Source organism: Chaetura pelagica, unplaced genomic scaffold (assembly GCF_000747805.2).
Source record: "Chaetura pelagica isolate M959 unplaced genomic scaffold, ChaPel_1.0 scaffold516, whole genome shotgun sequence".
Taxonomy (NCBI): domain Eukaryota; kingdom Metazoa; phylum Chordata; class Aves; order Apodiformes; family Apodidae; genus Chaetura; species Chaetura pelagica.
This window is the reverse complement of record NW_009953654.1, coordinates 315,275-330,066: the sequence shown is the minus strand read 5'-3', so window position 1 is coordinate 330,066 and position 14,792 is coordinate 315,275. Positions and strand designations below refer to the sequence as shown.

At 50.0% G+C, this 14,792-nt stretch overlaps 1 protein-coding gene across 1 annotated transcript in view; it reads left to right on the top strand.

Annotated features, from left to right (window-relative positions):
- MPO (myeloperoxidase) overlaps positions 1 to 14,792 on the top strand; it is a 28,031-nt gene that overhangs the window by 2,838 nt on the left and 10,401 nt on the right. The window contains 8 exon segments of the mRNA XM_010000217.1: positions 201 to 376; positions 2,427 to 2,550; positions 5,114 to 5,243; positions 5,887 to 6,093; positions 7,064 to 7,361; positions 10,357 to 10,517; positions 12,236 to 12,482; positions 13,394 to 13,564. Coding sequence (XP_009998519.1) covers positions 201 to 376; positions 2,427 to 2,550; positions 5,114 to 5,243; positions 5,887 to 6,093; positions 7,064 to 7,361; positions 10,357 to 10,517; positions 12,236 to 12,482; positions 13,394 to 13,564 — 1,514 coding nt within the window.

Sequence of the window (14,792 nt, the reverse complement as noted above, 5' to 3'; positions counted from 1 at the left end):
GGCGGGGTGGGGTGGGCTGGGCTGGGCTGGGCTGACACACACTGCCTGCCCTGCCTGCCCTTTGTATCCCTGTTTTGCAGGCTCCTTGTGCCAGGGGAGCTGTGGTGCCCACAGGCAGTTTTTTTTAGGTGTGAAACCTGCAGTACTTGCAGCTTTGCCCCATTTCACACCTGCCAATCTTGTTTTGTTCTGCCTTGCAGCATAAAGGAGTATCTTCAGAATGATGCTTTGACCCCAGCAGAGCTTCTGAGATATTTCAAACAGCCTCTGGGAGGGACTCGGGCTGCTGTTCGAGCTGCAGATTATATGGAAACCACCCTGGGGCTCCTTAAGGAGAAGCTGCAATGGGTTGTGAGGAGGGACTTCAATGTCACAGGTAGGGATCTCACTTTGCTGGCAGCAAGTGGAGGAAGAAGATACAGGGCTTGGTCATTGTGGCTTTTGTGGGGCTTGGAAGGAGGGAATGAAAGGGGTTTGAAGCACAAAGTCACAGCATCATTCTGGTTGGAAAAGATCATCAAGTCCAACCATAACCTTAGTCTACCAACCATTAACCCAACTCTACCAAGTCCAGTGCTTAAACCATGTTCCCAGGCACCACATCTATACATCCCCTAAACACCTCCAGGGATGGGGATTCATCCACCTCTGGTGAGGGGCCACAGCTCAAATCCCTCCCACATGACTGAGTTGAGGCAAAGCTGAGATATTTTTCTGTGCTCTCTTTCCATCTTAGAAGATGATTTGGGGGGTTATCAGTTGATGGACGTGTTCTGTGCACATCCCTGGTTCTTCCTGCAGTACAGTGGTTAATGGGTCCAAACTGGTGAGGCTTTGCTAGGTAATGCTCTTTGGCTTGAGCCAGGAGTGAGCAGACACAGAGGATGTGACACAACAGCTCAGCCCCAAGGTGAGAGGTTCTTCTGCTGGACTTGAGCTGGCAATGGTCCAAGTCACTGCCATGGCTCTGCATGGGCAAAGGGATGCTGTGAGAAAGGCTCAAATTGAGAATGAGAAGGGAGCAACGTGAAGGGACATTTCAGCCTGTGTGTGGAAAGAGGGTGTTGTCCATGGGGTGGCAGTCCTGGCCTCCTGACGAGGTCAGTTTGCTGAGAGCTGAAGGCAAACGAGGGGCTGTGAGAGAAGCAGCTGAGGGAGGCACTTGGAGGGCTCCTGCCTTATAAAAGTGACCTCATGGGGATCCCCAGCATTGCACTGGTAGGCCAGGACACACGTCGTGGGCTGCTCCAGCACTGCTCCAGCCTGGGGAGTGCAGGAAGAGGGAACCAGGGCTGCCTGCCCTGGACTCCTCCCCATCCAGGAGAGATGCTCCAGCACCACTCCAGCTGGGTGCCACCTCTGATGCCTCTGCCCAGGAGGCAGCAATGGGCTCTGCAGCCATTCTGTGACCCATCTCCTGGTGGCAGCAGTGACTAGGGAACCTCCAAGGAACACTGGACATGGTGTGCTCACAGCAGGAGCCAAGAAGGCTTTGCTGGTTGAACTGACTAGTCTCCCAGGCAAGGGGAACTCTGGTTGGTGACAGTGTGAAGCCAGAGGTTCCCTGTGCTGCCCAGCCACCCGATGGCTTCTTCTCCAGGCAGCTGTGAGCAGAGAGATGCACTGGTGGCTGCTTCAGAGGGGAAAAAAACCTTGTACCATACTGTGATGGTGACTGTCAGCTTCTGGCTGCTCCCAGTCCCTGAAATGGGTACAGGAAAGCTGGGGAGGGACTTCTGACAAGGGCAGGGAGTGATGGGACAAGGGGTGATGGTTTCAACCTGTAAAGTGGAGATTCAGATTAGACATTAGGATAAATTCTTTAGTGTGAGGGTGGTGAGACCCTGGCCCAGGCTGTCCAGGGAAGCTGTGGCTGCCCCATCCCTGGCAGTGTTGAAGGGCAGGTTGGATGGGGCTTGGAGCAGCCTGGGCTGGTGGGAGGTGTCCCTGCCCATGCAGGGGGTTGGGACTGGGTGATCTTTAGGGTCCCAACCAACCCAAAACATTTCGTGATTCTATTAAATTATTCTGTTAGCAGTGGGGATAGAAAGGGAGAGGAGAGGAAGGAAAAGCATTGCTAGCAGTAGAAAATAATTTCACTGCCTCACAGGCCTAACATGTAAATACAAATAAGACTGGACCACAAATTTGTTGGGTTTCATGCTTTTGAAACAAAACAAAACAAAACAAAACAACCCCAAACAAACAAGCAAAAAACTAAAACCCAAACTGCTGCTCTAGAGAGCATGTCTTTGAGCAGGAAGATCTTAAATGGCAGGACTGTGTGGTCTCACAGATGATGCTGGGGTAAGAAACCATTTCAAGGGTACAAGGAGGAAAAAACCTTTTCCTGGGTCTGGGAGGCCCAGCACACCCAGCAGAGCTGGTATGTTCCTGCATGTTTGTTCTCTGTTGGTACCTCCCAGACTTGCTGACACCATCTCAGCTGGGGATGATTTACAAGGCAAGTGGATGTGACCAGCAGGACAAGAGAATAAATTGCGACGCTTCTCAACGTTATCGAACCATCACCGGCGAGTGCAACAACAGGTGAGGGGGCTGTGTCAGCAGCAGGGGGGGGGACAGGTCCTCCAGCAGTAGAACTAGACCCTCATCCCCAGGGATGATCCATGTAGGGTGCCCTCTTTTGAGTTCCACTCCCCAGGGTGTTGTTCCCTAGATGTGTGGAGCTTTAAATGAGTCTTGCTGGCAGGGCTCTCACTGCTGTCCGTGCTCTTTGAGCAAAATGCGAATAGGAAGAATGTGCTGGGGCCTCAATCCAGCCCAATGTCTCTGTCCTCGGGCTGCCTCCTTCTTCTTTCTCCTAGGCTTTGTCTGGTTTTGGCCTTTTGCAGGGTCTCAAAGGGCTTCCTGACCCAAACCCATACCAGGGCATGATTTTGCTATCTCCTTGTCCCCCCGTTGTGTGTAGTAGGAAATCTGGGCACATGGGCTGAGAGAGATCAGCTCCTGCCTGGCCCACAGCTGGACAGATGTAGGGACATGGCTGTAATGTGGGGACCAGGAAAGCTGTGCTAAACACTGGGGTGTTTTAAAAGGGACAGTATAGGAGGGTTCTCCATCCCTCCCCTGTTACCTGGTAGGCAGAGCATCTCCTGGGAGCACCTGGGGCAGAGGAAGGAGTTCAGGCAGCTCTGCCTCAGGGATACCTTAACCTCCAAGTATCTGTAGAAGAAACAGGGGGAGAGCCACCTGTCTCCTTCCATTTTCAGGCAGCATTGACTTCATTCAGGGGAGAGATCTGGGCTCTGGAAAAAGGACAGGTCCATCACAAGGGACTTTTACAGGGGCATGTAGTGATAGAATGAGTGGGGATGGTTTTAAACTGAAATCATATATTAAGGAGAAATTATTTGCTGTGAGGGCAGTGAGACACTGGAAGAGATTGCCCAGAGGAGCTGTGGCATCCCTGGCAGTGTTGAAGGGCAGGTTGGATGGGGCTTGGAGCAACCTGGGCTGGTGGGAGGTGTCCCTGCCCATGCAGAGGGTTGGATCTAGCAGAGCTCTAAGGTACCTTCCAACCCAAACCATTCTATGATTGTACAATCACACGTGAAGCCCAGAAGAAGGTGGGCTCTGCAGTGCCCTGGCCTCTGTGTCCCTCCATTGCTTGGCCCTAGGCAGCATATGACAAGGCAGCCAGAGAACTCATCTTATACATGCACTCCAAAATTCAATTTATTATTAGCCTAATTAAGGTTTTAACAATCTAATCAAGCTATAATGATCACTTTATGCAATTACAGCACAGTAGCTCTCACAATCCAAATCACCCCACTTCAGTTCAAGATCATTGGTGATGCCATTGAGTGAACAGGCACAAGTCTCTCCCCCTTTTCCCTCATGTTGAGCCTTCACCTTTGTTTTTTACCCATGGTCTGAGGTGTAGGTGACACAAGAAGTCACCAGCAACCTGCCTGGTTGCCTGTGAGGAGCTGAGGCTTAGTGTATGTTATTATTGTTGTTATTATAAATTCTGAGGCTTATTGACAGCCCCAAACAAACTCAGCAGCTCCCTGGCCATGGTAGGGAGCTCCCTCTGTGGGTTCCATCCTACGTCCATGACCTTGTGTCCCAAATGGGGCACATTAGCAGGTGAGATGGATATGCACAAAAAAAGATTTATTGCAAACAGCACCAGAGTCTTAAAAATTGAACCAAAAAGGCACAAACCAGATTATGTGAGTGTTGGGATATTGGTTCAGCAAAGCAGGATGTTAAAGTACTGACACAGGAAGGTCTCTTGGCAATCAATAAAATACACAACTAATAGTTGGCAAAGGTTAACAATTTAAATGCTAGTGACTTGCTTATTAGTAGGTCTTATACTAGATCTAAAAGAATGATTAGAATAACCCCTAGGCAAGATGATAATACAATAATTGCAATTATCTAAAAGGATCTTAAGGTCTTAAGTTCTAGGACTTAACAGTGAAAGATTTCTGAATATTTCAAACCAGTTGATGAAGATGTATCTAGGGTGTTGATCTCTCTTGTTCTTTATCTGGCCACAGCCCAGTGTCCCTTTCTCTTACCCTCTTGAGGAGTGACCTCTCAAGCAGATGTCCCTGCTGAAGGGAGAAGCTCCAGCAACCTCCTGGGAAAGTGTTCAGGAGTCTCCCTGATCCAAGATAGGCCCAGGCTTGTATAGAATCAAGTCACTGGCTGCTGTCATTTCACTACTTAGCCACACCTCTCCTCTCATTGGAGAACAGAAGAAAACAGTGGAAACATCCAAGAAGGCACTTTTTTTTCACCAAGCAAACTCTTCTGTTTATCTGTTTGTTCTTGTTTTGTCTCCGTTTGGGCCCAGACACAGCCAGGCTGGGTTCTGTGTTCTTCAACACAGAAGAGCAGCTGGTGTTAGGAGCATCAGCTTGGCCTCTCTTTGTACTTTCAAGCTTGTTAACAGTTCAGGCCTTTTCCGTGGGAATCTTTCCACTCCAGGCCAAGGGGCTGTCAATCTGTGAGACAGAGAGCAACTGAATCACAAGGGGAAACTGAGGCAGGCCCCCTGAGCTGGAGCATCCTGCTACATCCTCCCATGATGCCAATGACACTGAGTTTCCTGTTCTTCCTTTCACTCTAACAGGAGAAACCCATCACTAGGATCTTCCAACAGAGCCCTGGCCAGGTGGTTGCCAGCAGAGTATGAGGATGGGGAGTCACTTCCCCACGGGTGGACAGAAGAAAAGTGTGTCAACGGATTCCCCTTTCCACTGGTAATGCCTGTAACAGCCATCTGAATTCCCATTTTAGGGAATTGCCAGTGCTTGGACAGGTGACAGGTCCATGCCCACCACCATCAGAAGGAGGAAGTTAAATTAACCAGCTTCAGGTTGTATGTGAGAACCTCCAGGTGATCTAAGAGAAATGCTTTCTAACTCTCAGCCTTTCAGGAAAAGCAAAGGAAAGTCAATCTGATTTTTGCAGAAGTGTGGCATAAAGCAGGAATCTCTATTCTTTTAAATTCAGTGTGCCAACCTGACTTACCTTTTTTTTAATTTGGTTTGTGGGAGCTGGTTGTCTCCTGAGAAACAACAGGCCGGAGTCTAAAATGAACAAGTGACTCCCCAGAATAAAAAATATTCAGCTAGAAAATCTGTGTGAGGGTCCATGAGGATGTGTGTGGCCATCAAGAGATGCTCTTGGCCTAGAGGCTCAGAAACCTGGCTAGAGCCAGAGCACTGAGGTGCTCAGCAAAAGGGACACTCAGCAACACCTTCCAAGGTGGACAGACACGTGATGGTTTTCTGAGGAGGACAAGGAATGCCTTGGGGGTTTTTGCTGGTGACTTTATGAGCTGATGCACCCATTACTACAAACCATTTCCTAACCCACATGTTCTGCCTTCATCCCCTGCAGGTTCGACAAGTGTCCAACGAGATCGTCCACTTCCCCACCAGTCAGATGAGGATGGACCAGCAGAGATCACTCATGTTCATGCAATGGGGCCAGTTTATTGACCACGATCTGGATTTCAGCCCAGAGACTCCAGCCATAGTCACCTTCAAAGGCGAGGAGGACTGTGACACCAGCTGTGCCAAGAAGCCACCTTGCTTTCCCATCAAGGTACAGCCAGCCTTCTTGCAGGGAAGAGAGGGAGGGTGTATCTACCTTCCAATCAGGAGATGTTGGTGGCTCTCCTGGTCCTTGGCCATGGAGAGACATCCTCTCAGAACAGGTCAAGGGGGTCAGACTGCTGGATCCCAGGGGCTGTCTCCAGATGTCAGGCACAGTCACGGCCCGTCCTGCCCCATTTCCAACTATTTCTCCATCTCCCTCAAGGACACAGCTTTGCTTTGGATGGGTGATGTCTGGATTACAATAAGCCCTAAAATCATACAATTGTTTTGGTTGGAAAAAACTTTAAGATCTTCACGTCCAACCATTACCCCAGCCCTGCCAAGGCCACCACTAACCCATGTTCCTCAGCACCACATCTACATGGCTTTTAAACCCCTACAGTGATGGAGACTTCACTACTGCTCTGAGCAGCATGGACCAGGGCCTGACAGCTCTTTTGGGGAAGAAGTCATATCATAGAATCATAAAATCATGGAATGGTTTGGGTTGGAAGGGACGTTAAAGGTCACCTAGTTCCAACCCCCTTGCATGGACATGGACACCTCCCACTAGATCAAGTTGCTCCAAGCCTGTGGGAGTGTGTCCCACAGGTTGCTCCAAGCCCTCAGGTGGGAGGTGTCTGCCCAGGGCAGAGGGGTTGGAACTGGATGATCTTTAAGGTCTCTTCCAACCCAAACCATTCTATGGGTCTGTATTGAGGGGAAAAAGTTTAGGCATCCATAGGACTTTATGGAGATTCAGGAATCTCCAGATTCTCCTGCTATTTATCCTAAAATAGGAGCTCAGCTCTCAATCTGACCCTTCAGCTCTGGGGCTTATGACTGATCTCCATGCTCAACATCATGGTGACTGTCTTTGAAATGGCTCCTGCTTGGCTCGTCCTATGGCTGCAGCACCACGGTGCACTTCCTGCAGCCCAGAACTTGTGCTGAATTACTCTTCCACCTCCTGGCAGATCCCACCCAATGACCCACGGATTAAGGACACCAGAGATTGCCTTCCTTTCTTCCGCTCAGCTCCTGCCTGCACCAGAGGCAGGGCCACCCGGGAGCAGATCAAGGACGGCAGCGTCTGGTACGGCAGCGAGGAGCCCAGGGCCAGCAGGCTGAGGAACCTGACCAGCCAGCTGGGCTTGCTGGCTGTTAACCAGAACTTCACTGATGAAGGGAGGGAATACATGCCCTTCGGCCCAATGAGGAAGGAGCCCTGTCTCAAAGCCAGCAGGGGACGTCAGATTCCTTGTTTTCTTGCAGGTAAGTTGGGTGCTGGCACCCTAACCCTGAAATCCAGAGAGAACAATTCCACCAGCTCCACTTCACATCTTAATTGTTTGTTTCTCTAAATTAAGTAGAATATGGAGCATAGCAAAGCATCATGAAAGACTGAGACAGGCTGTGCTAGGTAGAAGACAGGTTCTTTGCCATCTCCAAATTATTCTTCTTGTTTCTGTGTTCCTGGAGTGAAGCTGTCCTGTCTGTGCTTAGCATCTCTGGTGTGAGGCCCAGGAGGCACATAGGGCTGCTGGAGGTGACCTGGGAGCTAGTGCCAGGATGGAGCTGAGCAAATGCAGCAGTAGCAAACTGGCCTGAAGGGAACAGCTTGTCCATACTTGTCATTTGGGGGTTGTCTCTCTTCCAGCAGGATGGGTACAGGTGTGTTGGTGCTGGGACACCTCCACAAAACATTCACCTGTCCTGCTGCACCTCAGGGCATCTGCTGCAGTATGAGAGGAGATTAGATCCAAGACAGACTCAGGATGAGGCTCACCACAAGCCCAGGTGACCTTTTAAGATATGTCTGCAGCACTGAGAAGGCTGAGGAGGCACTGGCAGCACAGTAACCTTCACACAGGCCTTCAGTCCATCAGCCTCCTGCTCTGTTTATCCTTTGTCATGTTCTTGACCACTTTTCCAACCCCAGATAACTCCTTTTGTCATGGGCACAGCCTCCTAAAGCCAAAACACTGCAAAGCCATCACAGCCTTTCCATCTGCTGCCATTTGCTGTCTTGTCCTGTCCCCAGGACACAGAGACAAGATAACTGACCTCCTGGAGCTCTAAACGTTGCTCCCTTCTTCCCAGCCCCTGCTGGTGAGGACCAGGGTGTTTCCACAAGCCTGCAGGACCCCAGAGAGGAATGTTCCTGATACATCATGTGAATTATTGTGTCACTCCCTGGTCCTTTTCTTTTGGTGAGCAGGAGCTCCTGGCTAACTCCTCCTGGCTTTGGCCACACTGGGCTGCTCATGGTACTGCCAGAGAAAGCTTGAGGGTATAACAGATCTCATCAGATGTGGAGCTGATTTCTGGTCCATTGGCTTCCTACATATCTGACCCAAGCTCCACTCAACAACATCCCCATGGTCCCTGCGGGTGGGACCAGTGGGAGTGCTCTACCCTCCAGCCCCCTCCCTATAAGCTTTTGGTGTTTTATGTGTCCTCCAGCCTCTTATACCTCTCCTTCTGTCCCAGCTGTTGTTCCATGTCTTCAGCTGCTTCCCCAGTCCCATGCAGGACTTGTGGTCAAAGGCAGATGCTCAGTAAGGAGCAGAAGGGGAAGGCATATGGATGCTTCCCAGGTGGGCTCCCAGGCCTCTGCAGCTCCAGTATCTGTTCTAGAGCTGGACACAGATCCATCAGTGGCTTCAGTGATCAGTTTGGATCAGTGATCAGAAGCTCCTTTTGAAGATTCCATCTCTTATTTGTGGCTTTTCCAGCCCCTGAGAACTGGGGAACTTCCACGTGGGCAGTTGCCCAACAGAGGTCAGTGATTCCCTCCTGGAGCTCTGCTGGGAGCCCCGGGTTGGTGCATTCTGCTGGAGGAAACCACACAGTGCTGCTTTTGTCTCTTCTGCCGCGGGTTGTCCCAGCCAGCCTTTGAGAGGAGATGAAAAGGGCTCTGTTCTGAATGCAAGAGCAAATCCCTCTATTTACTGGGGGACTAAATACAACAGATTTCCTCTTCTCTGAGTGCCTCTTTGTGCTCTCATCACCTGCATGCTCTTGGGCTTCCTGCCCTAGATGTCTGAAGAAGGATTTCACACTTCATGGTGATGCTGTTTGTCATTTATTCTTTCCAGTTGTGACTAATTTTGCTTTTCCTTTTACTAGCCAAGGAGCTTGACTGTGACTCTCATCTTGGTCTGGCCACAGTTTCAGCTGGATTCAAGGATGCTGTTGGACTTTCAAGTTCCCTTGCCATCCTGACTTCCCTCTGCCCATTTTCATTCCTCTCTTGAGCCGAGACACTGTCTCTCTCATAGGGGAGCCTGGAGAACACCTACTTGTGTTTAACTTCATAAGTTAATGCTCCTATCCCTTTAGAAAAAAGACCTTCTCCATCTCTCTGAGGCTGAGCATAACCATGAGGGCATGTTGGCTTTTGCTGCCTCAGCAGAAATGTGGCTTCTATAGAGTCATAGGATCACAGGCTGGTTTGGGGTGCAAGGACATTTAAAGGCCATCTAGCCCAACCCCCTGCAGTGAGCAGGGACATCCTCAACTAGATCAGGTTGTTCACAGCCCCATCCAACTTGACCTGGAATGTTTCCAGGGATGGGGCATCTACCACCTCCCCAGGCAACCTGGGCCAGGGTCTCACCACCCTCAGGGTAAAACATTTCTTCCCAATATCTAGTCTAAATCTCCCCTCTTTCAGTTTAAAACCATCACCCCCTCATCCTGTTACTACAGGCCCTGCTGAGAAGTCTGTCCCCATCATTCTAATAGGCTCCCTTGAAGTATTGAAAGGCCACAATAAGGTCTCCCTGGAGCCTTCTCTTCTCCAGGCTGAACAGCTCTGACTCTCCCAGCCTGTCTCCATAGTAGAGGTGCTCCAGCCCTTGGATCATCTCTGTGGCCAAGAGCTCCATGTCCTTCTTGTGCTGGAGACCCCAGAACTGGCCCCAGTCCTGCAGGGGGCTCTCAGCAGAGCAGAGCAGATGGGAGATAATCCACTTCCTCACCCTGCTTGTCACACTGCTGGTGGTCCAGCCCAGGACATGGTTGGTTTCTGGGCTGCCAGCACACATGTCCAGCTTATGTCCAGCTTCTCATCTACTGGGGGCCCAGACCCTGTTTTCCTTCTCCTGTGTGTTTCTCACCATCTTCTTCACCATGCATATATTGAGACATCTGAAAATTCCTCCGTGTCTTCTTCCCAAAGTGACATTTGTCTCCTTCTGGTGGGAAGCAGCCAAGCACAGGATGTGGCTGACAGGGCACATCTGCTCACCTGTGACACTCCTAGGTGACACTCGAGCGAGCGAGATGCTGGAGCTGGCCTGCATGCACACGCTCTTCGTGCGGGAGCACAACCGCCTGGCCAGGAGTCTGAAGAGGCTGAATCCCAACTGGAAGGGAGAGCAGCTCTACCAGGAGGCACGGAAGATCCTAGGTGCCATGATCCAGGTACCAGCCACCATGTTGTATGTCCCAGCTCTTCTGAATTCTCTCCTTCTGTTAGCATGGGGTGTCCCGAGGGTGCAGCATTTTGGGATGCAAATGACCAACTTCTTTCCACCAGCCCCTTTTACCCAAAGCAAAATCACTCAGGGATCCTTGAAATCACAGAGAGGTCCCCCTGAAGCTTTGATGTCCCTCTACTGTTGAATTTCCAAATCACCTGAGAGCTTTTTCACTGCACATTTTTATTTGAGAAACATGGGGACAGAAAAGTCGAAGGAAGAGTTTTTCTAACCAGGATACAGGATAAAAATGGTACTGGAGATTTGGATCAAAATTCCTCTGGGTTGTGAGCTTCCTCCTCTCAAGAAGCTCAATGTGCTTGTGGGGGCAACCAGCCATGGCATTGCTCTGTCCTAACCCCTCTGGGGCAAAGCGCCCCTTGAGACTGTGCTGCATCACAGACTTCACTCTGAATGAGACCAGAGGGTAACAGAAATACTTCTGTGCTTGGAAGGGACCTCTCAATGTGTCTTGTTTATCCTCTGGTTTGAAGCAAGACCAACTTCAAAACCAGATGTGGTTTCACAGCCAACAGCAAAGGCTGGCTTCTCTGAGAGATCATGGGATTTCCAAAGGCAGTGCTTGGTCATAGCAACATGGAAACCTGTCTGCTGAGCTGGTTCAAGAAAAAAACATGCAAACAGAAAAGCAGGAATATCAAAAGGTTGAAGTTTTAAAAACTGTCAACTTAAGTGTTATAGATTGTTGAAGAGTTACATTGGGTAAGGCAAGGTGGGGAGACTGAAACACTTGCACTAAAAGCATTGTGTCCATCATCATCTTTAGATCAATGGTTTCATCTTCTTGCAATTTTCACACCATTAAGACGTTTCCACCTAGTGACAAAGAATTTGAATTTTTAAAATTGTATTGTGCAACCTCCTCAGTTATCCCAAAGAGACATGAGACCAGGGTCGAAAAGTTCTGCCAGCACAGCTGCTCGTGGGTGGTGGTATCATTGGTGCTATCAGTGCTGACTTTTTCTGACGCCTGAAGCATGTAGGATGAGAGGGAGGAGGAAATGCATTTCTACCTGGCTGCTGGGAATGGCTTCTGCCCGTAGGACGAGGGAATGTCTGGGAGGATTTGGCAGACTCTGACCTGCCAAGCTGTTGAGGTAGGGAGGCACCCGAGTGCCAAGTCCTCAGCACCAACAGGCACAGGATCCTGGTGCATGGGCAAAGGATGAGTGTGGGTCAGGCATGAGCAGTGCCTGATGTTGCTGAAGCAGTTATGTCCACTTTGCATGTTCCTGCAAATCTCATCACTGCTAGAGGGTGCAGAGCTTCCACCATGCATGGCTGGAGAAATCAGGAGCCCAGGCAGTGTCCTGCAGTGCCTGGAGCTGCATGGTACAGTGGTCAAGTGAAGAAGAGGCTTTGAACAAAGGCCACAGAGATGAAGAAACAAAAATGTCACTCATCAGTGTCAGAAGGGATCCTCACCAGACTATCAGAGCAGCTGGGTAAAGGTCCAATGAGGTGAATGAAACATGGGACCTTGGGAGTCTCTCTCTGTGCTTGCAAAATCTCTTGCATAAACCCTATCAAAGAAGCCCAGTGGGACAGCTCCTGTAGCCTGAGACAGCAAAAAGAACTTTGCTTCTGGAGAACCTGGTGGCCAAGCAGTGAATGATTTGTACTTTCCTTCTTTCCCCCTAGATTATAACCTACAGGGACTACCTGCCTCTTCTGTTGGGAGCAAGTTTCCGGAGATACATTCCTCCCTACCGGGGCTACAACGAGTTTGTGGATCCCCGAATATCCAACGTCTTCACCCTGGCTTTTCGGTTTGCTCATGCTTCAGTCCCCCCAGCTGTTGAGCGCCTAAATGAAAATTACAAGCCCAGAGGTCCCCCAATTCCACTCAGAAGCACTTTCTTTGCTGTCTGGAGGATCCTGACAGAAGGTAAAGTCTTTCTTGTCCCTCTGAGGTGTAAGTTTTTTTCATCCAGCCTTTTCTTACACAGGTGTGTAGTGAGAGGACAAGGGGGAAAATTTTGAAGCTCAAAGAGGGAAGATTCAGGTTGGACATTAGGAAAAAGTTCTTTCCTGTGAGGGTGGTGAGATGCTGGAACAGTTTGCCCAGGGAGGTTGTAGATGCCCCCTCTCTGGAAGTGTTGAAGGGCAGGTTGGATGGGGCTTGGAGCAACTTGGGCTGGTGGGAGGTGTCCCTGCCCATGCAGGGGGGGGGTGGAACTGGATGATTTTTAAGGTTCTTTCCAATCCAAAGCCATGACTGTATGATTAATCTGAATGAGGGTGGGGATCAGTTGAACATGAAAAGGAATGTTCTATGCTGAGGATGGTCCAGGCTGCCCAGAGAAGCTGTGGCTGCCCCATCCCTGGCAGTGTTGAAGGGCAGGTTGGATGGGGCTTGGAGCAACCTGGGCTGGTGGGAGGTGTCCCTGCCCATGCAGGGGGGTTGGGCTGGATGGTCTTTGAGGTCCTTTCCTACCCAAACCTGTCTGACATTCTGTGATTCTGCCCTCTCTGGATGAGCTCCTGCTTCAGCCCAACTTAAAAGCAGTTTGCATTAAATGTATTAAATAACCTTGACTGCCAGCCAGAGGTTTTCCCCACAGAGCTGTGCTCTGCAGTCAAGTGCAGTCCATCTCATTATGAAGGTTCCTTCATTGCTGTAGTCTCTTAAGAACATTACTCAAAGTATTTTCTCCTTAATGCTTGAAGTGCAGGAAAACTGATTCTCCTGTAGTAGAATCTTATGATGCAGCGTGAGCTGCGCTCAGCACCCCGGCCTCCCTTCCACACACGTTTCCCATCCTGAGCTGCTCACACCTGCCTGTGTGACCATTGCAGGTGGTATCGACCCCCATCTCAGGAGCCTAATGGCTAATCAGGCCAAGCTGATGACACAGCAGCAAATGGTGGTGGATGAGCTCCGGGATCGGATGTTTGAGCAAGTGGAAAGGATTGGGTTTGATTTGCCTGCCCTCAACATGCAGCGGAGCCGGGATCACGGCCTCCCAGGTGAGTTGGCTGGGGGAGCAGCTTCCAAAGAAAAACCAGTGGAAATCAAGCAGTCTTGGAATTGAACATTTAGAAACATCTCCTGCTTGGCTGAAATTACCCCTTCCCAAGCTTTTTCATAATCTCTGTGCAACCCTGGGTGAGTGAATAGGAGGAGAAGCAATGAAGTCAGAGCCTGGCTGGAGCTGGAGGAGGCGTGTGGAGGCACAGAACATGGGGCATGGCACAGACCAGAGTGCTCAGTAACTGACTCCTTTGTGGTGGTGTTTAAGTGACAAAATTGGGATAGCAGTTGAGCAACAGGTTTGCAAGAGTGGAATTAGCCCCCACATGGTTTCTCTCCAAGTGTCTGCAGAGGTCCAACCCAGCCACGCACGAGCAGAGGAGCAGGTGGCAACAATAGGTGTGGAAAACCTTGTTGTCATTTCTCCATAAAGACTGAGCTGCAGAAAAAAAGAAACAAAAACAAAAAACCAACATGTCAGAACCCCTCTGAGGGCTTGTCAAGATGTAAAACCAGCATAATGGCATTGCAAGCTGGTCTTGAGAAACAGCTTGTCAATAGGGCTTGACAAGAGGCTCACGGGTGTGTCCCAGTTGAATTATTATTATTAGGAGTAGTATGATGATGTGATGTAAGAGCCCAGAGCTGCTGCAGGAGGAACATCCTGGGAGAAGCAATAAGGCTCACTTAGAAATGGTGATGAGAAATGTTTTGGATCCACAGGGTTTAGCCCAGACAGAGGCTTTGCAGAGCACCCAGGTGTGTGGGCAGGTGAGGACGTTGCTCTGGCTTTGCTGCAACAGAAGGTTGGGAATTTTCTCTGCTTTATCTGTTGTGCAGAAGCTGATCTGAGCTACAAACCCCAACTGTGAATGCAGACCAGCCTTGACTGCTGGTCTGCTGCAGTGGAACCAGCATGTATATCTAGTGGGAATTTGTGTTTAGCTCCTAACCTTTGGTTCCAGCCCACTCGTTGTTAGACCACCTCTGAAGTTGATGGTGATATAGCAAGTTCAAAAAGGCTTCTGATAAAGCAAATGTTCAGTCTCCTGGAACAGATGGTGGTGTCATCCGGGCACCATATGTTGTGTCATTTCCTCTGAGTTCTCCCCAGTTTTTAGCCATCCTGCCTGCAGTGGAGATGTTTGCTGCAGCATCATCTCATCTGCACCTCACAGTTTGCCCAGGTGGCAGGTAGGAGGACACTGCAGGTGCTCCACAGAC